The 25,221-nt window shown below is 39.4% G+C and overlaps 1 protein-coding gene across 3 annotated transcripts in view; it reads left to right on the plus strand.

The window, feature by feature from the left end:
- The window catches only part of ttll7 (tubulin tyrosine ligase-like family, member 7), a 150,221-nt gene that overhangs the window by 112,615 nt on the left and 12,385 nt on the right, over positions 1-25,221 (plus strand). For 2 of the 3 annotated variants that reach the window (XM_051673258.1, XM_051673259.1), the window contains exons 19-20: positions 3,493-3,653; positions 16,267-16,443. In XM_051673258.1, coding sequence (XP_051529218.1) covers positions 3,493-3,653; positions 16,267-16,443 — 338 coding nt within the window. The remainder of the gene's footprint in view (positions 1-3,492; positions 3,654-16,266; positions 16,444-25,221) is intronic. The other variant, XM_051673260.1, reaches the window with a different exon arrangement.

Consider the following 25,221-nt stretch of genomic DNA (forward strand, 5'->3'; position numbering starts at 1 on the left):
GCACAAAATGACAGGTTTTCTTGTTTCTATTAAAGCACACATGATTCCCTGTGGAATACTCATACATCATACTGGTATAACATGAATCAGGTTTTGCACAAGCTATTATGCTGATAATATAATTTGGAATGAAAAATAAACTGAATTAAATTAGAAAAATGCAAAAAAGAAGCATGTGAGGATGGCAATAACAGGGAAAGGACAATTAAAATAAACAAAGAAAATTGTCAAAAAATAGATGTAATTAAAAAGTGCAAAAATGTTAAAAATGTTGCCAACCCCTGGTGTAGCATGTTCATAGAATAACGGTCCAGCAACAACAAGTTGAAAACTTTTGTGGTTGAGTGTCTACATGTATAATTCAGTTTAGACAGTTGGCAAGATTGTTTAGTGTCTGCTTGGAGAGATTTGTGAGTGAGGGTGTGGGTGCAGCCCCTCCCACTCAACACATCACATCGTCGGCACTTAAACCGACAGTAATCGTAAAGATGCACATAGACAGTGGGTGGATTATTGCTGGCAGCATACTGCATTTGGTAAGTCAAAAGCAATGATCATCATGACATTATCTGTAAGAAAATTTCAAAAAACATTAGCACACTACACTAGTACAGGTAGTACAGGCTACAGTATGAAATATGCGAACACTGGCCATGATGAAGGTTAGGCTATTTCATTAATTTTAGTAGCTAACTTTTCACATCGTCATTACTAAAAACATTAATAAGAGCATTATAAACATAAATATTTATATATACACTGGCGGCCAAAAGTTTGGATTAATGTACAGATTTTGCTGATTCGGAAGGAAATTGGTATTTTTATTCACCATAGTGCCATTCAACTGATCACAAAGTATAGTCAGGACATTACTGATGTAAAAAACAGCACCATCAGTATTTGAAAAAAGTCATTTTTGATCAAATCTAGACAGGACCCATTTCCAGCAGCTATCACTTCAACACCTTATCCTTGAGTAATCATGCTAAATTGCTAATTTGGTACTAGAAATTCACTTGCCATTATAATCTAACACAGTTGAAAGCTATTTGGTTCGTTAAATGAAGCTTAACATTGTCTTTGTGTTTGTTTTTGAGTTGCCACAGGATGCAATAGACTGGCATGTCTTAAGGTCAATATTAGATCAAAAATGGCAAAAAAGAAACAGCTTTCTCTAGAAACTCGGCAGTTAATAATTGTTTTTAGGAATGAAGGCTATACAATGCTTGAAATTGCCTACAAAGGTTTACACTACAGTCTTTAAAGACAAAGGACAACTGGCTCTAACAAGGACAGAAAGAGATGTGGAAGGCCAGATGTACAACTAAACAAGAGGATAAGTACATCATAGTCTCTAGTTTGAGAAATAGATGCCTCACATGTCCTCAGCTGACAGCTTCATTGAATTCTACCTGCTCAACACTGTTTCATGTACAACAGTAAAGAGAAGACTCAGGTGTGCAGACCTTATGGGAAGAATTGCAAAGAAAAAGCCACTTTTGAAACAGAAAAACACAAAGAAAAGGTTAGAGTGGGCAAAGAAACACAGACATTGGACAACAGATAACTGGAAAAGAGTGTTATGGATCTTAACCCCATTGAGCTTTTGTGGGATCAACTAGACTGTAAGGTGCGTGAGAAATGCCCAACAAGACAGCCACATCTATGGCAAGTGCTACAGGAAGCATGGGGTGAAATGTCACCTGAGTAGCTGGACAAACTGACAGCTAGAATGCCAAGGATCTGCAAAGCTGTCATTGCTGCACATGGAGAATTTTTTGATGAGAACCCTTTAAAGTAGTTTAAGAAGTTCTGAAATTTTTTTTCATGTTATTGATGTCCTGACTATACATTGTGATCAGTTGAATGCCACTTTGGTGAATAAAAGTACCGCCAGTGTAAATATGTAGCATACTGCGTTGTGTTGTGTTGACAAAAATTAATGTGATGGGTTGAGGTCGGCTGTTTATTGCTTGACAGAAAACAGACAACAAGCAGGGCTGTGAAACAGTAGCTCTCTATTTTGTAGTGGAGTGCTCTAACCCACAAAAATCGAGTAATCGATTACTCATGAATGAAAATGTAAGTTAAAAACAAGTATGACATGTAAGTGAAATTTATATATTGTTTTATTCACAAACGTTACCAAAAATGGTTTCAAAATCAGCTAATTTCAACAAACTATGCTTTTATTTTTGGAAAAAACATTTAATAAACAATATGCATTAAAAATGGGGAAAAAAAAGTTGTACAAATTAAAAATAACAACAAAACATTTACACTCAAACAGTGCTTACACAGAAACCATTTCTGATGGAATTAGGATAATGTACAATGCCACTTTCTGCAAACCCCTGGAATAAGCCGCATTCTTAAGTGCATGTAAACATGGTCAAAGTCTTTATGGAATGAAAGCTATAAATGGAATGAATGTTATAGAAGCATTGGCTAAGTCAAATTATGACCGCACAGAAAACTTGCAAGGAACTATGCTTCTAACTGCAGGTGGAGAGCTGTAGATCCAACCACACAACTTTGCAATGCTGTTTGCGAATTTTTGTTAAAATATGGTTTTGGGAAACACCAAATCGTTGAACTATGCTGGTAATTAAATGGAACTTGCGAGCATAGTTGGCTAACGATGCTTTTGGGAAACGCACCCACTTCCAAGTTTCTCAAAGCACTTTGCATTTTCTTTCCACCATATAATCAGACCCTTGTTCATTGTTTGAATGACTCCTACAAGAAATTAATATCAATGCAGTAGAATAAAAATATTACGACTATTGCTGCATTTGTCTTTGCTCGACAACACACATTCACAGCGCCACCCAGTGGACTCAATTATAACTGCGAGATTTGGTAAGAGTTTAAGGAGGAAAGTTCATTATAATTCAGCGCTGCTCATGGCAGGCAAATGCACAAAGGAAAATAAATTTAACTGGTGCAGAACTATTGTGCTCGTGCACACCCCTACATCTTAAGTAAATCATATTTTGCAAACAGCTACATGTCTGTCTCTATTTATGTATTGATAGATAATAAGTTTATATGTAGTGTACAGACTGGGTTGCACCCGTAGGTGTAATTTTGGTACCATTCTTGACACCCCACCCTGAATCTCTCTAATATTCAAACCCTGGTTACGGCCCTGTAAAGGCTGTTTAAAAACAACGTTTATTTTTGCAATTCCATTTGGTGGTGCGAGTGGAAATTACTAAAAAGATATTGCCACCTTAACTAGCTTCAATGTAGTGGGCTACTTTGTGTTAATAGCTTGTAGTGTTGCTATTGTAGCTACTTAAAAAAATTAGCTTGTTTAAACTACTTTAAATTATTTATAGCTTGGCAAATGGCAGTTTCAAAATAACTTGATCAATACTGAAACAACTTGAACAATATTTCCTCTGTCATAATGCAGTTGTTCATTTGCTCACTTTGTGTCAGTTCTTGTATTTCGTTCACTGTTTTTTATTTGATCTTTGTGCAAAGGTTTTGGACATAGTTCGTACCAACATCCGCTCGGTGCTGCAGAGGATCTGGATTGAACCTGATGTGGAGAGTCTACGTCTCTATCGCCTTTTCAATCGCGTGTTTAACCGTCTACTCTGGAGTCATGGTCAGGGGCTCTGGAACTGCTTGTCCAGCTCTGGGTAAGACACTTACAGGTTATTCAGTCAACATGAAATTAAAATTGACCTCATCTTCTCACATTCCTGGTTTTATGTATGATTAACAACTCATTATTCCATCTGACATTTTTCCAAACAAAAAAATATTTGTCTTTGCAATCAGCTTCTGAAATGACTTAACTTTCTGTCTGACGTCACCAAGCCCTCTTATTTTTCAACCACCTGACATATGAAGCTTTACATGATCCACTCAATTTGCAATGGATAAAATCAAGTTCCAACCAACATTTTGTCTCATTGCAAATCCTGTTTCACTTAGAAACGCTTCTCATTGTGGAGGTAAAATGGGTTGCAAATGCCATTTCATGTTGACCTCAAAGCTAAATTGTGTATTTTCTGTGCCACCAGTGTCACCAAACAGAATTACAAAAATAATGATTGTTTTCAGTCTGTTTTTGTCTTTCATTGGTCGAACAAACAGATTGTCCTGCCTTAAGGTCATACCATTGGTTGCACCAGTGTTGTTGAGTCAGGGTGGTTGGGATGCTCAAACAAACAGAGCAATGCTTTGATAGTGCCAAAGATACACAGCGTTTACACTTTTCCTTGAAATCAACCTACGAGTGGTTTACTTATAAATTTACATGGTTCAGCCATGACAACTCTCTGAAAGATTTAGCATGTTAATGTGGGTATGACATATTGATAGGATATTGGTCTTGGTGGACTATATCTGCACTGCTGCTGCTGCAGAGCAAGTACTGAGACTTGCTACTTGCTAGAAAATACACAGACATACTAAATTAAGCATGTGGACATGCTGCTGCACAAATATAATTAAAAATAATTCTCATGTAGCAGATCTAGACCTGTGGAGCTGGGGTGTAGGTGGGTTTCAGAGAAAAACTCGTAGTGTACAACATTGAAATTGGCTTATCTGCAAAGTTGAGTAATGTAAATGTTAGACAAGGGAGAGACACAAGTTGATTGGCTACCCGATTACCTGGTCATTCTGTACAATAAGGTAGTCAGCTGACTTCATTTTACTGCAGCATAACATTGCTGAGCCTAGACCTGACCAATCTGAAGCAACCCCAGATCATAACACTGCCTCCAGAGGCTTGTACATGGGCACTATGCATGAAGGGTGCATCGCTTCATGCACTTCCCTTCTTACCCTGACGCGCCAATCACTTTGGAATAGGGTAAATATGGACTCATCAGACCACATGACCTTTTTCCATTGCTCCACACCAATCTTTATGCTCCCTAGCAAATTTAAGTAATTTTTTCTGATTAGCCTTACTAACAAGTGGCTTACTTGTGGCCACACAGCAGTTTAGCCAAGTTTGTAAGTTCTCATTGCATTGTGCGTGGAAATGCTCTTACATTCACTATTAAACAAAGCCGTGACTTTTACTGTTGATTTTTTACAATGTGACTTCACCAAGCATTTTAGTGATCTCCGATCATGTTCATTCAAGATTTTTTTTCCGAACACATTTCTCCCACGAAGGTGCCGGGGTTCACCACTATCCTTCCAGATTTTAATAATGCGTTGGACAGTTCTTAACCAAATTCCAGTGATTTCAGCAATCACATTAGTTGTTTTCTTTGCTTGATGCAGGCACAATAATTTGCCCCTTCTGAAACACAGTAACATCTTTTCCATGACCATGGGATACGTCTTCCGACATGGTTGTATAAGAAATGAGAAGATACACACTGCATCTGTTAGGGTTAAACGAATTGTTGCCAGCTGAAACATATTAATCACTGCAATAATGATCCAACCATAGGCTCTTAAGTTTCTGCTTATTTAAATCCAAACGACTTTTCTCTTTTTTTTTTTTTTTTTTCAGGCAGTATAAATAGTATGGAATAAAAATGATGCTATTTAGTGTTTTGGGAGAAAATAAAATAAAAGTAGCATTTTACCCTGCAGAGCCTTTTGACCCATTGTACCCTATTATCACACAGTACATAAACAATGAATAGATGAATAAATGACTTACTCATCAGAATTTATATCCTCAGCTGGATCAAGTTGATATTTAAAATACAAGTGTTTTTCATCAGTCTTGATCTTCTTCTGATGAAAATTTGAATTCTTCCTCAGTGTTCAGGATCATCTGTAGAGCTTCATTGCATGTGTAGTGTGCCTTCATTCAAAAGCAATAGAAAATCGATGAATCTGATGAAGACTGATACCATTCTTACAGCACTGATGGGGGCGTCAGGTCATTACCACATGAATAGCGGGCCCCGCGAATGGCCGTGCCCTGCGCTAATGAGCTGAGACGGAAAAACTTTACCTCTTGTGAGTTTCATTTGCATTACATAATCAGAGAATATTTGTTTTGGATTTGAATTGGTTAATTTAAAAGTAGGCATTTCAAGGTTTCTATAGACATATTTATTATGTCTGTGCGACAATTATACTCTGAATCTCGGTTCATTTTTGTGACGTGCTCCAGACAAAAGTTAAAGGAGATAGAGGCAGCAGAAAGTGCTTCCTGTTTGTTTTCTGTATTTTACAAAATCACAGCATTGTGTTTTTATTGTGAGTGGACACAAATAAAAGTAGACGCTTTACAGTTTCGAATGATATCTTCTTATCTGTATGACCATCAATGACAGAGTATTTTAAGTCCTTGCTGTTTTTTTTTTTTTTGTTAAAAAAAATCCAAGTGATCGTGCCGGCGTGCTGCTGCACAAATAGAATTACAAATAATCCTCATGTAGCAGTTCTAGACATGGAGTGGAGCTGGGGTGGAGGTGGGTTTCAGAGAAAAAGTGCAGTGTGCAGCAGTGAAATCGGCTTATCTGCAAAATTGAGCAATGCAAATGTTAGACAGTGAGAGAGACACAAGTTGATTGGCTACCTGATTACATGTCAAAGGACAAATCAGCTTACACCATGCAAGGTGATTGGCTTAACATTTCACATGTGAGCGAGCCAATTTGCTAACAGATAACAAGTTCAAAGAACCTATCAGCATGCGCCACATGAAACTCTTTTCCTGGCTGAACTTTGGTCATTTGTCTGTGAAGCTGAGATAGGAGAAAGTATTATAACACACTTCAGCTTTAAGGGCTTGGAGATTTGAAAGGAACCCCAGCAATGAGAAAAATTGCCTTTTTTGTTCTTGATTGACTGAATTGTAGAAGTGTTGATACAGACGTTCATTTCCTTGGAGGTACACATAAAGAAACATAGATGCTTGCTGTTATAAAACACATATACTCACACATGCTGTGATTTTATCAGCTCTGAGAGCGAACAGCAGGGACCCCCTCTTAATGACCACCTCTGTCCCTCTAGTGATTGCAGGGGGCTTCTCAGGGGCTTTGTATGGCCCACCCCGTCTTGTAATTTCCACAGAGTAAAGGATGTTATATAGCCAGCTTTAAACCATTCAGAGTTGATGAGAACAGACACACATTCCAAAAAATAGCACTTTGGCTGAACATGATTCAATCATGGAGAGTGGTTCCACGTGATTGAAACAAGTTCTCATTACAAAATATAATAAATTAAAACCCAATAAAACTGACCATGTAAAACTAACTAGAATGAATGGTGTTCGTTTAACTTGAATGAATGGTGTTCGTTTATCTTTAATGAATAGTGTTAATTTAACGTGAATGAATGGTGTTCGTTTATCTTTAATGAATAGTGTTCATTTAACATGAATGAATGGTGTTCGTTGAACATGAATCAGTTATGTTCTCCTACATTTATGTTTATATCACATTAGATGAAGTCGATTTAGTCAAGTTACTAGAACTAGGTAGAATACCAGTTATAAATGTCAATCCTGTTTTCTCATTCTTCAGAGACTGTCAAAAGAGACTACAGAGGCAGCGCACAGTATGAAACTAATCCATTTATTGGAAAAAGTTCTGAAGTCTGTTGTGCATACCACATTCAAATCTTAAGGAAGTATTACAGGTTCAATACAAGTTAAGTTCAATCGAAAGCATTTGTGTCAGTGTTGATTACCATCAAATTCTTTTGACTCATCCTTCCTTATCTTTAAGTGAGGCACTTACAATGGAAGTAAATGGGGCCAATATTTGGAGGGTTTAAAAACACTAACTTAATAATTAAGCTATATAATTTTAGGTGACTTGAAATGTGCTTGTAGTGTTACTTAAAAAATTTGGCAACTGCCTTGTTTTTTTTAAAGTTTTTTTAAGTTTACTTAAATGTGAAAATTTTGCAACTTAAACATAATAAAAAAGGCAAACAGCATGTAGTAAACTTATATTTAATATTAAAAGACAAGGTACAATTATTGACAAAACATGAGGCACAACACTGTGAAAAAACCCCCACACATTTTACAGCGACAGGATAAATTGTCTACAGCTGCATTAGTGTTGCACATCCTTCACTGTTAAAACCTTTTAAAGCCACCTGTCTTTAAAACTCTTTTGGGTAACTCGGATCTAATGCATAAATCAGTCCAAACGTAAAAAGAAATGCATCTGAAAGCCTGGGCAGGTGGGTGATGACTTCACTTTTAAGAACAATGGAATTTCAGACCAGACTGTAGTGAATTGCAGCATCTGTGAGTTCTTTGACCGCTGATAACAGGGCAACTGGTGAATATTCAACATTTGGCTCTTCTGAATCTTCAGTGCTGAAAAGCAGAAATAGAAAAAAAGCGGCAAAATTAAGGAACAATTTATTAAAATCCATTTTAAAATAAACACCTACTTAAAAGTTCACATAAAAATTCTGTCATTATTTACTCACTTGTTCCAGACCAGTATGACTTTATTTCCTCCATGGAAGACAAAAGTTTTTTTTTTTTTTTTTTTATCTTTAACCCCCCCCAACCAAAAAAATAAAATTATCTTATCATTTACTCACCCTCATGTCATCTTTCTTCTGCAGAACACAAATTAAGATTTTTGGAAAAATATTTCAGCTTTGTAGGTCCATACAATGGAAGTGAATTGTAATCAGAACTTTGAAGCTCCAAAAAGCAAATAAAGGCAGCATAAAAGTAGTCCATAAGAATCCAGTGGTTTAAATCCATATCTTGAGATACAATAAACAGATCAGCAGATCAGTATTTAAGTCCTTTTATATTACAAATCTCCACTTTCACTTTCAGATATGAAAGTGAATCTAAACAGGCTTTCAGATGTAAACGTGAAAGTGGAGATTTATAGTAATAAATTACTTAAATATTGATCTGTTTCTCACCTACACTAATTATATCAGTTCTGTAGATATGGATTTAACCACTGAAGTCATATGGATTACTTTTATGCTGTCTTTAACTGCTTTTTGGAGCATCAAATTTCTGACACCCATTCACTGCATTGTATGGACCTACAGAGCTGAAATATTCTTCTAAAAATATTTGTGTGTGTTCTGCAGAAGAAAGAAAGTCATACATATCTGGGATGGCATGAAGGTGAGTAAATAATGAAAGAATTTCCTTTCCTTTAAGTTTCAAAACGAAATGATTTAGAAATGTGTGAATAAAGTAATTTACCCTGCATATGTTGAATAATCTTGAGGCGTCTTCTCTCAGCAGCACAGAAAGTGCACTAAGCACAGTGGTTCGACTTGTATGGACACTATGTTGATCCTGAAAGTAAATTTTTTAATCTAGTGTTAAATGTTAAACATGTTGAATGTGTTATTTAGCCTAAACATTGTGAATTATCTAAAACCCTTCAGTTCCCACCCAAATTTATAGCTTTTGTAACCTTCACAGTAGTCTGAACAGGAAAAAGCTGATTTTTTGGGAAAATCTGCAGAATTTTGGGGATGGGATTTTAAAATGGTAAAATATGTTAAATGAACCTGAGAGTAGTATACTCCTAATGGTTGCTAAAAGCATCACACATTTAGCCAAAATATTTCATAAACAACATGCAAGTGATGGGAAATTGTAGAACATTTATGAATGAGAAATGTTGCAATTCTGAGTTTTCTGCGCACACAGATTCCGTCTGGGCTTATAACATAAATTCTAACATAACCTGTGAATACAACTTTTCAGTACACTCAACATTAAAGGGATAATTCACCCAAAAATGAAAATTCTCTCATCATTTACTCACCCTCATGCCATCCCGGATGTGTATGACTTTCTTTCTTTTGTAGAACGCAAACTAGATTTTCAGAAGTATATTTCAGCTCTGTTTGGCCATACAATGCAAGTGAATTGGGGCCAGAACTTTGAAGCTCCAAAAAGCTCATAAAGGCAGCATAAAAGTAATCCACACGACTCCAGTAGTTAAATCTATATCTTTTGAAGTGATCTAGTTGGTTTTACTGTAGGTGAGAATAGACCAAAATATAATGCATTTTTCACTATAAAGCTCCTTGGCGAAGTGTAATCGAGCTTGAAATCATGTCTGTGCTTAGAGATTGCAATGGCAAGATGTACAGTGAAAAATGAGTTTTATTTTGGTCTGTTCTCACCCAAAACCAACTGGATCACCTCAGAAGACATTGAATGGACCAACAGAGCTGAAATATTTTTCTAAAAATCTTCATTTGAGTTCAGCAGAAGAAATTCATACACATCTAGGTTGACGTGAGAGTGAGGAAATGATGAGAGAATCTTAACTTTTTGGTGAACTATTCCTTAAAAGTCACCTATACGACTCCAGTGGTTAAATATATATCTTCTGAAGTGATATGATAGGTGCGGGCAATAAACAGATCAATATTTAAGATTTTTTTTTACTATAAATCTCCACTTTCACTTGCATTTTGGTGAAGAAGAGAGAGAGAACGACACGAGAGTGTAGCGTTGCCGTGTTTCCTGAGTGTTTCGTGTTTTCTGAGTGTTGAGAGGTTTATGTTATTAAGAAGTTTACGTTTATTGAGAGTTTTTGTTACTGACCTGAGCGAGCTAAGGAAAGCGCAGAGAAGAGTGCAAATAGGGTGCTAAAGGCAGAAAAAAGTGTCACTGCTCCCCGTCTCCTCATTTCCGTATCCGAACCTTGATCCTTGGTGTTACAGCATATTACAAAAATAATAACAGAATTTATGATTGAACTTGAAATTACTTACTTTTCAATCCACTCGGACAGAAGCGAAGGGAACATCTTGATGGAGGTAAAGATGGAGGAAAAGCGTGCGCTCAGAACGCTGTGAATTTTGAACAGAAGTATATTCCTCCTCCAAAAGAAAAGTCCTAATTAGAAAATACATGCAAACTGATTTGTTTGCATGTGGTTCAATAAATAAGTAGATATTGTTTCCAAATTAATATACATGACAATAAAGGTGTCTGTTTCAGTTCAGTATTTTAAAGTCTTCAACTCAGACCAAATCTTTTTAATTGGTGTTATACATTGTATTCTGACAATAGGGCAATGTAAGACAAACAACAGAATTAAATAACAACAAAAAACATTGATTGTATTTATAAAAGAAGGTAATCTGATCTAGCAAGTAATAAGGAATAATAGTAATCCATGTAAATAAAGTATATCAATTATACTTCAGATGAACTCCAATAATCCTGCAGTGCTCACGTCAAAACATTAAAATAGTTAACAAACTAATATAAGAAATGCCAATCTAATTACTTAACATTAAATGTATCTCTTCAAATGGAAACACCTGATGATTGCTGCCGACTGTGTCCCAACTGTTTACTTCCTGCTGCCAGTTGCCCTTTTTGATCGAGCTTGATTGAAACGAGTTCATTCGTTAAGCCAAAGTGTCACCTATTCAAGGCAGTTTAACATGATGCAATCATGTTTGAACAAGAAGCCTGATACAGTGGTGTTAAATAAAAATGAATTGTTTAAATAAAGTTAACAGCCTCCAAAAATCATGTTTTTGAGTGCAGCTCTGTGGAATCAGAGGCAGTGCCCGCGGCCCTTGCTGCTTGTGTTTAATCAGGGACTGCCTTGTAAAGGTGGCCCATGAGATGTTAGCACGGCAAGGAGATACCAGTGGGAGAGAACTGTAGAGCCTCCCTGCCTGTAATGTACAATTCAGATGCCCAGAGGATACATTTCATCATCTCTACAATAAAAAAAAAAAAAATGCCAGCACTTTGAGGTGAGACTTTTTATAGTTTCAGTCCTCAACAAGAGTCTAATGAATGAAAATCAAACATGTTTACTTTTCTGGGCACTTTGTTGAAAGGAAATACAATGGCAAAAAAGTTGGTTTTTGGAATTGGCTGGTTTTCTGCATTAATTGGTCATAAAATGTGATCTCATCTTCGTCAAATTCACAAGTATAGACAAACACAATGTGCTTAAACTAACAACACACAAACAGTTATAATCATTCATGTCTTTATTGAACACATCCCTGTAAACATTCACAGTGCTGTGGAAAAAGCGTTTCCGGTAGCTGCAGATTAGACCTGCACAATGATCAGAAGGAATTTTGGACAATTCTTCCTTACAGAACTGTTTAATCTCAGCCATATTCATAGGATGTCTGGTGTGAATGTGTGTGAGCATCTCTATTTGGTTAAGGTCTGGGCTCTGACTGGTACACTCTAAAAGGAGGATTTTCTTTTTTAGAAACCATTTTCCCAGTAGCGTTGTGGAGTGTCAATGTGGTCTTTGGCAAACATCAGGCGTGCAGCAATGTTATTTGTTGGAAAGCAGCGACTTCCTTCTTGGTGTCCTGCCATGGACACAATGCCTGTTTAATGTTTTCCATATAGTAGACTCATAAACAGAGATGTTAACCAGTTCCAATGATTCCTTCAAGTCTTTAGCTGTCACCCTAGAGTTTTTTTTTTTTTTTACCTCATTGAGCATTCTGCGGTGTGCCCTTTGAGTCATCTTTGCTGGGCGGCTACTTCTAGGGAGAGTAGCCACAATACTAAATCGTCTCCATTTACAGACAGTTTGTCTAAGCTCTTTGTAACCCTTTCCAACTTTATGCAAAGCAACAATTCTTGATAGTAGGTCTTCTGAGATCTCTTTTTTGTGAGGCATGGTTCACGTCATCAGATGCTTCTTGTGAATATCAAATTCAAAATTTTTGAGTGTTTTTTTATACGCCAAAGTAGTTCTAACCCACACCTCCAATCTTGTTTCTTTAATTGTATGCCAGGTTTGCCAAATCTTGACTCTAATTAGCTTTTGTTGATGTTATTAGCCTAGGGGTTCAAATACTTTTTCCAACCTACATTGTGAATATTTGACTGATGTATTCAATATACACTGGCTGCCAAAAGTTGGGAATAATGTACAGATTTTGCTCTTATGGAAAGAAATTGGTACTTTTATTCACCAAAGTGGCATTCAACTGATCACATTGTATAGTCAGGACATTCATTTTAAATTTACTTTAATTTATAAATTTTATAAATTACTATTACAATTTGAAAAAATGTTCAGAACTTCTTAAACTAATTCAAAGAGTTCCCCCAAAAATCCCCCACGTGCAGCAATAACAGCTTTGCAGATCATTGGCATTCTAGCTGTCAGTTTGTCCAGATACTCAGGTGACATTTCACCCCACGCTTCCTGTAGCACTTGCCATAGATGTGGCTGTCTTGTCGGGCACTTCTTACGCACCGTACAGTCTAGCTGATCCCACAAAAGCTCAATGGGGTTAAGATCCATAACACTATTTTCCAATCATCTGTTGTCCAATGTTTGTGTTTCTTTGCCCACTCTATCCTTTTCTTTTTGTATTTCTGTTTCAAAAGTGGCTTTTTCTTTGCAATTCTTCCCATAAGGCCTGCACCCCTGAGTCTTCTCTTTACTGTTGTACATGAAACAGTGTTGAGCAGGTAGAATTCAATGAAGCTGTCAGCTGAGGACATGTGAGGCATCTATTTCTCAAACTAGAGACTCTGATGTACTTGATGTACTTTGTATGAAATCTTCAGTTTTTTGGCAGTTTCAAGCATTGAATAGCCTTCATTTCTCAAAACAATGATTGACTGATGAGTTTCTAGAGAAAGCTGTTTCTTTTTTGCCATTTTTGATCTAATATTGACCTTAAGACATGCCAATCTATTGCATCCTGTGGCAACTCAAAAACAAACACAAAGATAATGTTAAGCTTCATTTACCGAACCAAATAGCTTTCAACTGTGTTTGGTATAATGGCAAGTGATTTTCTAGTACCAAATTAGCAATTTAGCATGATTACTCAAGGATAAGGTGTTGAAGTGATGGCTGCTGGAAATGGGTCCTGTCTAGATTTGATCAAAAATGACTTTTTTCAAATAGTGATGGTGCTGTTTTTTACATCAGTAATGTCCTGACTATACTTTGTGATCAGTTGAATGCCACTTTGGTGAATAAAAGTACCAATTTCCTTCCGAAACAGCAAAAGCTGTACATTATTCTAAACTTTTGGCTGTCAGTGTACATCATTACAATATGTACATAAAATACAATACAATAACAATACAATAATTTGTGTGTTATTAGTTAAAACAGATTGTGATTGTTCATTATTGTAACTTAGATGAAGATCAAACCAGATTTAAAGACGCAATTATACATAAATGCAGGTAATTCCAAAGGGTTCACATACTTTTTCTTGCCACTGTACAATATATTACGATAAGATATACAGTATTAGATATGCATAATATGGAATATATTAAGTAATGCATTTTACAAGCTGGAAGAACAATTTAATTTTTAACTATGTTGTAGGGTCAATTCATTTTTATTTGCATAGCACTTTTCACAATACACATCATTTCAAAGCACCTTTACAGAAAATCATACTGTAATATTTGTAATGTCTTAAATTTCTTAAAGTCCCCAGTGAACATCTACCCCAGTGAAAGCTAGGGCTGGGCAGCTTGGCGATATAAATTATATCATGTAATGGTATAAATGTGTCAGCCTGTAGAGATTCTGCTAAAGCTTCTATTCACCTTATTTTTCTGGCAAGTTCTGTTATCATTAGCCGCAATATAAATAACTAGAAGGAGAATAATACCAGAATTTAGTGGTGTGGACTTATAAACTATCACACAACCACAGGATGATCAGCAGAATAATATGCTAGAATATCATTTTCTAACGTCTGCATTTATTGTAAAAGTGTAAGTAGATCATCCACTTGTTGATGTGTGTTGTTTTGTAGAGATATTAATCTTAGTTTATCGAGAGTGTGATGCTGCAGTATTTTCATGTCTCCATGTAAACCTCTATTCATATGTACCTGCATAACCTGCAGGCTATGCCTTTATTTATTTCCAAAGGCGATATTTCATAAGCCATGCTGAATGCGAGATCTGCATGTCTGTTTACACCGTAAAGAAAAAGAGAATGTTTTCTGACAAGAAAGGAGAGATTGTGTTTTTATTATTTTGCCAAGATCAAACAAGACTTTTGGTGCAATGAAAGAAGCAATAAGAGTGCAGCTGCTTTCTGCTCTCTTTGTCCCTCTCTCTCCTGTTGTGTAAAGTTTGTGGTACAGTAGTCATGACAAGTGGATCTGAGGACTGTCCTTTTCAGCTCCTGATCTCTCATTCATTGATAGCTCCCACGGTCTAGCAGTCATCTGCCTATGTGCAAAAGTACAGTATGTGATCAAACGATGGCAAAATGCGATTAACAGTAAAACTATATGAAAATATTGAATATATTGGCAGCCTGCAATATAAAGCAGCATAATTTAGTATTTTTGTATCGCTAAAATAGTTGCAAGTGGCTTATATCGGAAGAGGTCCACATTCACGTTTGATAATGGCCATAGTTACGTTGAAAAACCGTGTTTCAAGGGGAATCCATGGCACATATCTGGAATATTGATTCCAGTGTAGCAAAGCTTTATGTTTATTGGACAAAGAGGCTCAGACACATAATTTTAAGTCGCCCCATTTATTTCATAATCCTATTTTATGGCTCTTGTTTTTGACTTGTGTTATTAATTATTGCAAAAACAGTTATGAGCCTTATCAATTATTTTCATTAAAAAATGGCACTTAGTAGATTTAGAAGCAGCTTTAATTAGCAACATCGACAACTTCATAAAAACAAAACTGTGCTTCCTCACTTTTAAAAAGCATTAACCACCCTGCGAAAGAGTGACCTTTAAATGCCATTAACCCTTTTATCAGGGTAGCTAGCTATAAACATATCAAAAGTTTTACTAACTTAAACTAACTTGCTCACTAAGATTCTTTTCAAACACTTGCTCAGCCATGACAGTAGTTGAACTAAGAAAAATGACTGCAGAACGCAATTTACGTGAATGTTTGCAATAGCGCCCCTAGTGGCAACACTGAGAATACAGTGTTTGTGGAGTGTTTGTGCTCACATACTTCGTAGAGTATGTTTCGGGCCATACTTTTTTGAGTCTTTTGTTTTTAACACAGATGTTATACAGCATTTGTTATGAATAATCATTTATCTTTGTTTGCGCCCATCATGTTCCAAATAAAAAGAGAACACGTTCAAATGAGATGACGTACCTTTTATTTGAAAAATAATTCATTCATGGGATTATCCACAAAAGAGCATTACCCCATGGTTATTTAATATATAAACCATTTTCATTAGATTTCCAGCAAAAATAACTATATTGTGATATATACCATTACTGTGATATAAAATGTATCATGCTGTGAAATAAGATTTTGGTCATAACGCCCACCTCTATGCTTTAGTATTTATCATGTGTGTATGTGTCTTCCCCCAGCAGGTCGTCGTGGGAGAGCATCTTCAATAAGAGTAGTGAGGTGCTGTCTGTGCAGGAGCTGAGATGCTGTCAGCGTGTCGTACAGCTCAGTAGAGACTGTCTGCTCGTGGTCTACAAGTTTGTGGCTGACTCCCGTGGTTCGCTCAGTGGACTCAGCCCAGACTGGGATGACACAAGGTAGATTTACCTTCCATCGGTCCAGTCCATGAATGCCAATAGTATTCACACTGTACAACTGTATTCAGCATTAAAGTCCAAAGATTTAATCAAGAAAATGAAGTGGTTTGTTGCTTAGATAATGCTAAACATTCTCTGTCAAAGCATGAGGGCGTCTTTTTAACATCTAAATCAGAGGTGTCAAACTCATTTTAGGTTTTATTTTGTGGACATTTGTGTACTCATGCAGAGGGCATATACAACACAACACATGCTTTGGAACTTATAATGTCCAGAATCAACTTAATGCTGCTTTAATGACCAATATTGGTGTTAAGTAGTGGGAGCTAATGGAATTTAATCATTTCATTTACCAGAGTGAATGCCTTTAGATTACATAAAGACCTACATACAAAATTGGTGATTAGGGAATATTAACCAAACAATTAATATTGAGAAAAAGATACTACTGACTGCGGCTAGATAACTTTATCTTTATGAAGCCAAATAAAACCGAACATTAACTCAAAATTTGGCCTGTTTGAATTATTTTATATTACATAAAATGTTATTTATTATATATCACATATTTACAGTATATTACAGGCCTGCATCTCAGTGAAACTCCGACAGCACCAAATCAGTAGTATTAATGTAAACCAACCACATGTATTAATCATTCTGGGAGACTTGGGAACAATAGTTAAATTAATTAATAGATTTCTTTGTATCTGTCTTTGTTGTCATCATTGCTATGAGCCATGTCCATGGGCAACGAAAGTTGTGTCTAGGTTTACCAACCATCCCGTATGATAGGGAATAATCCTGTATTTAAAGGAACAGAATTGCGTTCTGTATTAAATCCATACGGGATGCAGTTTGTCCCGTATTTTAGTGCCTCACCCAAACAGCTGAGAACATTTCAGATTTGTTTTTTGTTTTTTTCAGATCAGAATGGAAAACAAATTGAGATAAACTGACCTGAAACACTAACATTGGCTGTTGCTACGTTACACGGATGTAGCATTTGCCCTTACATTTGCCCTTGTCTTCTACACAGATCTCACCCTGTGATTTCACCCCCTTAGCATTTATTTATTGGTTTTGGATAACTCTTCACCCAATATCTCCAGTGTGTCCATTCTGCAACCACCAACCTTTGTGCACCTGCTTGCTACATTCATTTGTTTCCCAAAATGGTGCCCTGGAGGGGGCGTGGCCTCGGAGAAACTGGCCAAACATTTTCGGTTTCGTCTCCACTCACCATCCCAGCCAACATCCGCTCTCTCCACTCTTGTTCTCTGAGGACATGCCTCATTGCATACTCAATGCTGGAATGGCCCTTGGGAATCCGCTATTTTTCAATCAGCTGGCATCTGCTTTGCCTCGTTAGTAAAATGATGCCCCAGTAAGAGTCTCATTCTGGCTTCCTTACTCCATCCTACCCCCTTACTTCATGTCTGGATTCATCAGGTGTTTGTTCTCTTAAAACAGAAGTCCCCTGGCAGAGGTCCAGTGACTTATGTTTTTGTGCACTCTTTCTGAATTTAAAGTGACTGTTTACTTTTTTTTAAATGCACTTTCCTGGTCTTATTGTGCACAATTTATTGGTACATTAGGGCTGCACAATTAATCAAAGTAAAATTGAAATCGCGATTTGACATTGAGCGATTATTAAATCGCAGTGAGCTGTGATTAAATAAAATAAATAGTCTGCCTGAGCTGCTCGCTTCAAAGTTTATGCTCTGCTCTGTCCTATCTGTATAGTGTTTTTCCATGTTTTCAGAGCAGTTCTGTGCCCCACAACTCCATCTCAGGCCAGAGTAACAGATGTGCTAAGCGCATAATATTTAAAACGTGACAGATTCAATTTAATTTTACTTTTGTGTAATTCCAAATATGTATGGCTGCTACAAGTTAATATACAAATAATACACCCCATGGCACTGGGTATTTGTGGACAGAGGACGAGAAGATGTTAAAATGAGGAGCACGTTGTATAGCTGTTGTGAATTCGGCTACACACACAGAAACTCTTCCTGCAGTTTTCCACCAAAATAAAAGCTAGACGTTTTAGAATTCTTTGGTTTAACTGGACTGCATAGAAATGCCCTGAGGAAGTTTAAATTTTATTACAGAAATATATTAGTTTTGTTAATTAATAATAATAATAATGGTGAAAATAATAATCTCAATATAATATTTATAGGTTCCAAAAAATAATTAGGATTAATAGTGAGCAACTATCACAAAGTGGACAATAACAGGTACACTGTGAATATGAAGAAGACTCTCTTTATTTCACTGTTTTATTTATTGATTTATTTGTGGCTGAAGTGAAACAGATCTTGAGTTTGTTTCCTTTTAAGAGGACTCGTGCCTTAGTCTTTTATTAGCAGTAGGACATGGCCAAAACATTACCCAATTTTGGTCAAAAGAAATCACTTCCTAATTTTTTGTTTATCGTATTGCAGTTCAAATCGCAATCACAATATTTTTCAAAATAATCAAAATATAAATTTTTGTCTAAATCGTGCAGCCCTAGTATATGTTATTCCAAAGAAAAAAAAATCTTTACAATCGTTTAGCAAAATATGTTTCTCCACCTCCACTTTTTTGGATGACATCACCCTTTTATTTTTCAACCAGTACCCTCAACTACCTGAGGGGTATTCCAGAAAGCAGGTTAAGTGACTTACCCGGGGTAAATTTACTCAGAATAAGTGGATAAGCTCAGCTTTCTGTTCCAAAAACTGAGGGAACTTTCAGGGTATGTTAGTAGCCATAGCAACTTACTCTCTGAACATAACCTGCTCCGGAGTAGGTTATGTTCCAGAGTTAGTTTATTTCAGGTAGATGTTAGTACGTTTCAGAGGCTGTCAGCGCATGTGTGCCCTTTTAATAGCGGCACAATGGGTGAGAAAGTTCAGATTATGCAAAATATACTTTTAAAGAAATGTTACAGTAAACGTCCTGGTTACTTTCGTAACCTCCGTTCCCTGATGGAGGGAACGACGTTGTGTCGATGTAGTGACACTAGGGGTCACTCTTGGGAGCCCCAAACACCTCTGCTTTTTTTAAAAAAGGCCAATGAGAATTGGCGAGTGGAATTTGCATGCCACTCCCCCAGACATACGGGTATAAAAGGAGCTGGTATGCAACCACTCATTCAGGTTTTGTGCTGAGGAGCTGAGACCAGGTCCCGGCCATTTCAGCGGGTAGTTCAGCATTGTGGCAAGAGGGACACAACGTCTCGTTCCCTCCATCAGGGAACGGAGGTTACGAAAGTAACCAGGACATTCCCTATCTGTCACTCACTCGACGTTGTGTTGATGTAGTGACACTAGGGGTCCCTATACAAAATGCCACAACTAGCTGAACTGTGTTACCTGAACTGGCAGTGTGTGACGTGCAGACTGCTGTGTGCCTCGTAGCCAGCGCATCAGGCCGTCACGTAACCTCCCCCAATGCTCTTATAAGCGTCGAACGGCCCAAGTCGACTGCCCAACTATAGGGACAGGCTAGCCCAGCCGAGGCCTCTTTCCTTCTCTTTTCTCCCCAAAAAGAGTGAATTTATTAACTGACTGGGAGCCATAAGTGTCTGCATCGGGGGGTGTCCCTCCCAAGGGGAAGACACTGCGGAGACCACACCCCGCCCAAAAGGGGGGGGGTGTATTTTGAGTGGAATACATCACACGGTCTTACCGAGTCTTGTCGGAAGTATGTCATGTGGAGAGGTCCCATGGTAGGTCCTACCCGAAGGGGGAGGAATTTCTACAGAGCATGGCGAACAGGGGCAGAGAGACCTCTGCCCAAGGAAGACGCAGTTTGCCAATAGGGAAATGATTTTGCGGAAGTTATCACATGGGGTCGCCTTCAGGGAACCAGCACATGTGGAACACCTACCTCTGTATAGGGGCTCATTAGCGCACGTACTGGGCCGGTCAGCGAGTTTCTCTGCAAACTCAACTGCCTGAGGGCTAAGGAGGAAAGTCATCCAGGGTTCACAGTCTGTGAACACGACTGGGAGTCAAGATTGCACGTCTTCACCTCAAGGGAGGGGAAAGGTGCTATGCACAATCGGTACACCTGGCCAGTTGTCCCGGAACTTACCTGCTCATGTTTGCCAAAACACGGGATGAGACCGGCTCAACCCGGAGATTGTAGAACCTCGCAAAGGTGTTGGGTGTTGCCCAGCCCGCTGCTCTGCAGATGTCTGCCAAAGAGGCGCCACTGGCCAGGGCCCAGGAGGCCGCCACACTCCTGGTGGAGTGGGCTCGTAAACCTGCAGGGGGTGGCACATCCTGAGCCTGATATGCCATCGCGATGGGGTCAATGACCCAGTGGGCAATCCTCTGTTTGGAGACAGCGCTTCCTTTCTGCTGTCCACCAAAGCAGACAAAGAGCTGCTCGGAGCTTCTAAGGCTCTGCGTGCAATCCAAATAGATGCGTAAAGCTTGCACCGGACACAGCAACGCCAAGGCTGGGTCTGCCTCCTCCTGGGGCAGCGCTTGCAGGTTCACCACCTGATCCCTAAAAGGGGTCGTGGGAACCTTGGGCACATAGCCCGGTCGGGGTCTCAGGATCACGTGAGAGTAACCCAGACCGAACTCCAGGCACGATTCGTTGTCAGAGAATGCCTGCAGGTCCCCTACCCTTTTGATGGAAGTGAGTGCAGTCAGGAGGGCAGTCTTCAAAGAGAGTGTCTTAAGCTTAGCTGACTCCAAGGGCACAAAGGGAGCTCCCTGTAGACCCCAAAGGACTACAGAGAGGTCCCACGAGGGGACGAGGTGCGGTCTGGAGGGATTCAACCTCCTAGCGCCTCTCAGGAACCTGATGATCAAGTCGTGCTTCCCCAAGTACTTACCATCTACTGCATCATGATGAGCCGAAATAGCGGCTACATACACCTTCAGGGTGGAGGGGGACAGCCGCCCCTCCAGCCTCTCCTGCAGGAAGGAAAGCACCGATCCGACTGCGCATCTCTGGGGGTCTTCGCGTCGGGAAGAACACCACTTAGTGAACAGACGCCACTTCAAGGCATACAGGCACCTCGTAGAGGGAGCCCTAGCCTGAGTGATCGTGTCTACCACCGCGGGTGGTAGGCCACTTAGGTCGTCCATGTCCTGTCCAGGGGCCAGACATGGAGATTCCAGAGGTCTGGTCGCGGGTGCCAGATGGTGCCCTGTCCCTGAGAAAGAAGGTCCTTCCTCAGGGGAATTCGGCAAGAGGGAGGGGGGGCTGTCGCCAGGAGTGTGAGATCCGAGAACCATGTCTGGGTGGGCCAGTAGGGTGCTACTAGGATGATCTGCTCCTCGTCCTCCCTGACCTTGCACAGGGTCTGTGCAAGTAGGCTTATTGGGGGAAACACGTATTTGCGTAGTCCAGGGGGCCAGCTGTGTGCCAGCGCATCTATACCGAGGGGTGCCTCGGTCAGGGCGTACCAAAGTGGGCAGTGGGAGGATTCCAGGGAAGCAAACAGGTCTACCTGTGCTCGACCTGAGATGGGGGCGTCAAGGAACCATGCCTTGTCAGCCTCTCACATCTCAACCAAGTTGAGCCAAAGGTGGCGCTCCTGGACCACTAGGGTGGACATCGCCTGCCCGAGAGACCGCGCCGTGACCTTTGTCGCCCGGAGAGCGAGGCCGGTCGCTGAGCGCAGTTCCTGCATCAATCCCAGGTCAGAACTACCCTTGTGCAGTTCTTTTAGCACCTTGGCTTGGTGTACTTGCAGGAGAGCCATGGTGTGCAGGGCGGAGGCGGCTTGTCCAGCGGCACCGTAGGCCTTTGCCGTCAGGGACGACATAAACCTAAAGGCCCTGGACGGGAGCTTCGGGCACCCACGCCAGGTGGCGGCGCTCTGCAGACACAAGTGCACTGCGAGCGCCTTATCCACCTGGGGGATCACCGAATACCCCCTGGCCGCTCCACCATCGAGGGTAGCGAGAGCGGGGGAGCTGAAAAACTGGGACCGATCTTGTCAGCTCCTCATGCACTTCCTGGAAGAAAGGAACGGGGGCGGGGCGTGGCTGTGGGTGGTGCCCCGAGCACAGGAACCAATCGTCGAGCCGTGAGGGTTCAGGGGAGAGTGGAGGGTTCCACTCTAGCCCGATGCTCACGGCCGCCCGGGATAGCATGTCCATCATTTCTGTGTCGGCCTGGGACTGGGCAACCATTCCAGGAGGAAGCCCAGATGAAGCCTCTGTGTCCGACTGGACGAGCCCGCTCTCCGATGCTGCGCTCGATAACTTGTCTTCTTCCTGGGCTCCGAACGAGAGGTCGAACTCGCCCTGAGACGAGCCGGCAATCTCGTCCGAGCGTGCTGGGGAATGGGAGGTCCGTGGGGGGATACCCAGCGGAGGTGGTCCCATTGAGGTCCCCAAATTGCCCCCAGTGCTAACCGGCACGGCCTAATACCCGTAGGTACAAGGAACGAGACGGGAAGCCGCTGGGGTGGCTTGCTTTCTTACGAATGCAAGCCATGACCGCAATGTTGCCATGGTCATGTTCTTGCAATGAGGACATGACCAACCCACGAATGATGTCTCCGCGTGGGCAGCGCCCATATACGTAAGACAGCGATCGTGGCCATCAGAAGCGGAGAGATAACGACCGCAACCAGGAATAACACACAAACGGGAAGGCATCTTTAAAAAGACGTTCTGTGTGTGCCGCTCTTTTAGAAAGAAAATATACTGTTTTTAGAATATACTCTTTTAGTTGTTCTGCCGAAGCGCCCAGGGGCATTCTCTGCCCTCTGCAGAGGGGGAGAAGCCGCTGAAATGCGCCGTAGAATCCAGCAGATGAGGTGAATGAACTTCGCGGATGTATTCAGCTTCAATGAATAGAACCGCTCGGCTCCGAAGAGAAAATCTGAATGAGTGGTTGCATACCAGCTCCTTTTATACCCAAATGTCCGGGGGAGTGGCATGCAAATTCCACTCGCCAATTCTCATTGGCCTTTTTTAAAAAAAGCAGAGGTGTTTGGGGCTCCCAAGAGTGACCCCTAGTGTCACTACATCGACACAACGTCGAGTGAGTGACAGATAGGGAACTGCGATCTTTACCTCACAAATCTTCTTTACTCCAGCATTTCCAGTCTCACACCGCAGATTTGCATTCAAAAGTGAACGCACTTTGTACATTGTGCATGAACTTTTAATGGGAATGTTTTAATACTGTAATATTTTTTAACGCAGAACACATAGGAAAGTCCCCCACACTCTTCTCTGTAAAGACAGGACTTAATGTATTTATATTTAGCCCTTCTAATAAATAATTTTTATTCTATAAATTTCATAGAATAAAATTATTATAGCACCCACATTCTATTTACAGTTCCTTCAGTCAGTGAATATTAATGTTATTTATAAAATGACATTCCATAGTATCAATATGCAGGTAATGTCTGCCAATTAAAAGCTTAAGCAATTAATCACTCGTTATTCTTCTTCACTGACTAGATAATATGTGATAATTTCACAGACCACAGATATAGAGGTTAGAGATTTTATTTCTTATCACTCTAATTCATGTAGGCTACTGTACATATAAATGCACACATTTCCAGACTTGTTCATTGTACTCTCTTTATTATCTGAAAATATAAATGAGACATGCTGTCATTTAGAGTCATCCACAGTGCCCTCATTAAGCTGGTGGTCAGGTGATTCAATGAAAAGATGTATCTTTCTGATGCTCAGCCTCCGCTACTCCATCAGAAGCTGTACATGGTCTATCTCTAAATTAAATTTTTGTTCTGCCTTTCAATAGGTACCTTTTACAGCTTCCTATTAACAAGGAAGAGATGAGTTACTTTTCCCTAATGCTGAGATCATGAACATCTATAATGTATAGTCAGACACATGATCTTCAATTAAAACAACATAATTTCATTACGTACCAAGTTGGTGGAGGCAGATGGACACTACTGTACATGACAACACAACATGACAAGTTTTAATGCCACATCAAAAAAAGAACACAATGGACATGTAACTCCTATCACTGTCCACCACTGTTACAGCAGATCTTCATCTTATAACGCACATGAATAATCTTGTGTGGCCTACTAAAAATGACATTAAATCAATGGAAAATGATGACAATTGGGGGAGATCCTACAATTGATAGAGGGTCTATTAATACAATGACACCATCAGCAACTGTGGGAAATTAAAGGTGATATGATTCTAAGTTTTTAGACACCCCAACTGGGTACATCAAATGGTATTAAAAATAAAGTACATACATTCAGTTCACATGATATATTGTAAAATAAAATTAGCATGCACAGATCATGGTAAATACCATTCAAATTAATCTTAAAATAAAATATATAGTAAACCTATAGCCTATTATCATAATATTAATAGAATATGAATGTTAATACTTATAATGAAGTTCAGTGCAAACAAATAACGTAACAGTCGACCTATTAAACATTAATGTTGTTGAGAGAGGTCTAATATTAATGTTCAATTAAGCTTTTATATGTACGATAGAACTTTATAGTTTTATTAATTTAAAAATTCACACAGTGATTCAGTATAATTTCTGTCAAGCAAACTCTCAGTCCTAAACCAATGTAGCTCCTATCGCTATTACGAGTGAAGATGAAATAATGCTCGTTTGCAGTCATTAAAGCTTCATGTTCTGCTTCACTGAAATATGGCGCGCCTTTCTTCTTAGCATCTGTTTCCATGGTGACTCGTGGATTCGGTGATCTGCTGAGAATGCCTTTCTGAGTTCACCGAGAACGCGCACAAACTCTGAGTTTCAAACTCATGGTTGAGTGAA

This window comes from Myxocyprinus asiaticus, chromosome 35, assembly GCF_019703515.2.
Source record: "Myxocyprinus asiaticus isolate MX2 ecotype Aquarium Trade chromosome 35, UBuf_Myxa_2, whole genome shotgun sequence".
Taxonomy (NCBI): domain Eukaryota; kingdom Metazoa; phylum Chordata; class Actinopteri; order Cypriniformes; family Catostomidae; genus Myxocyprinus; species Myxocyprinus asiaticus.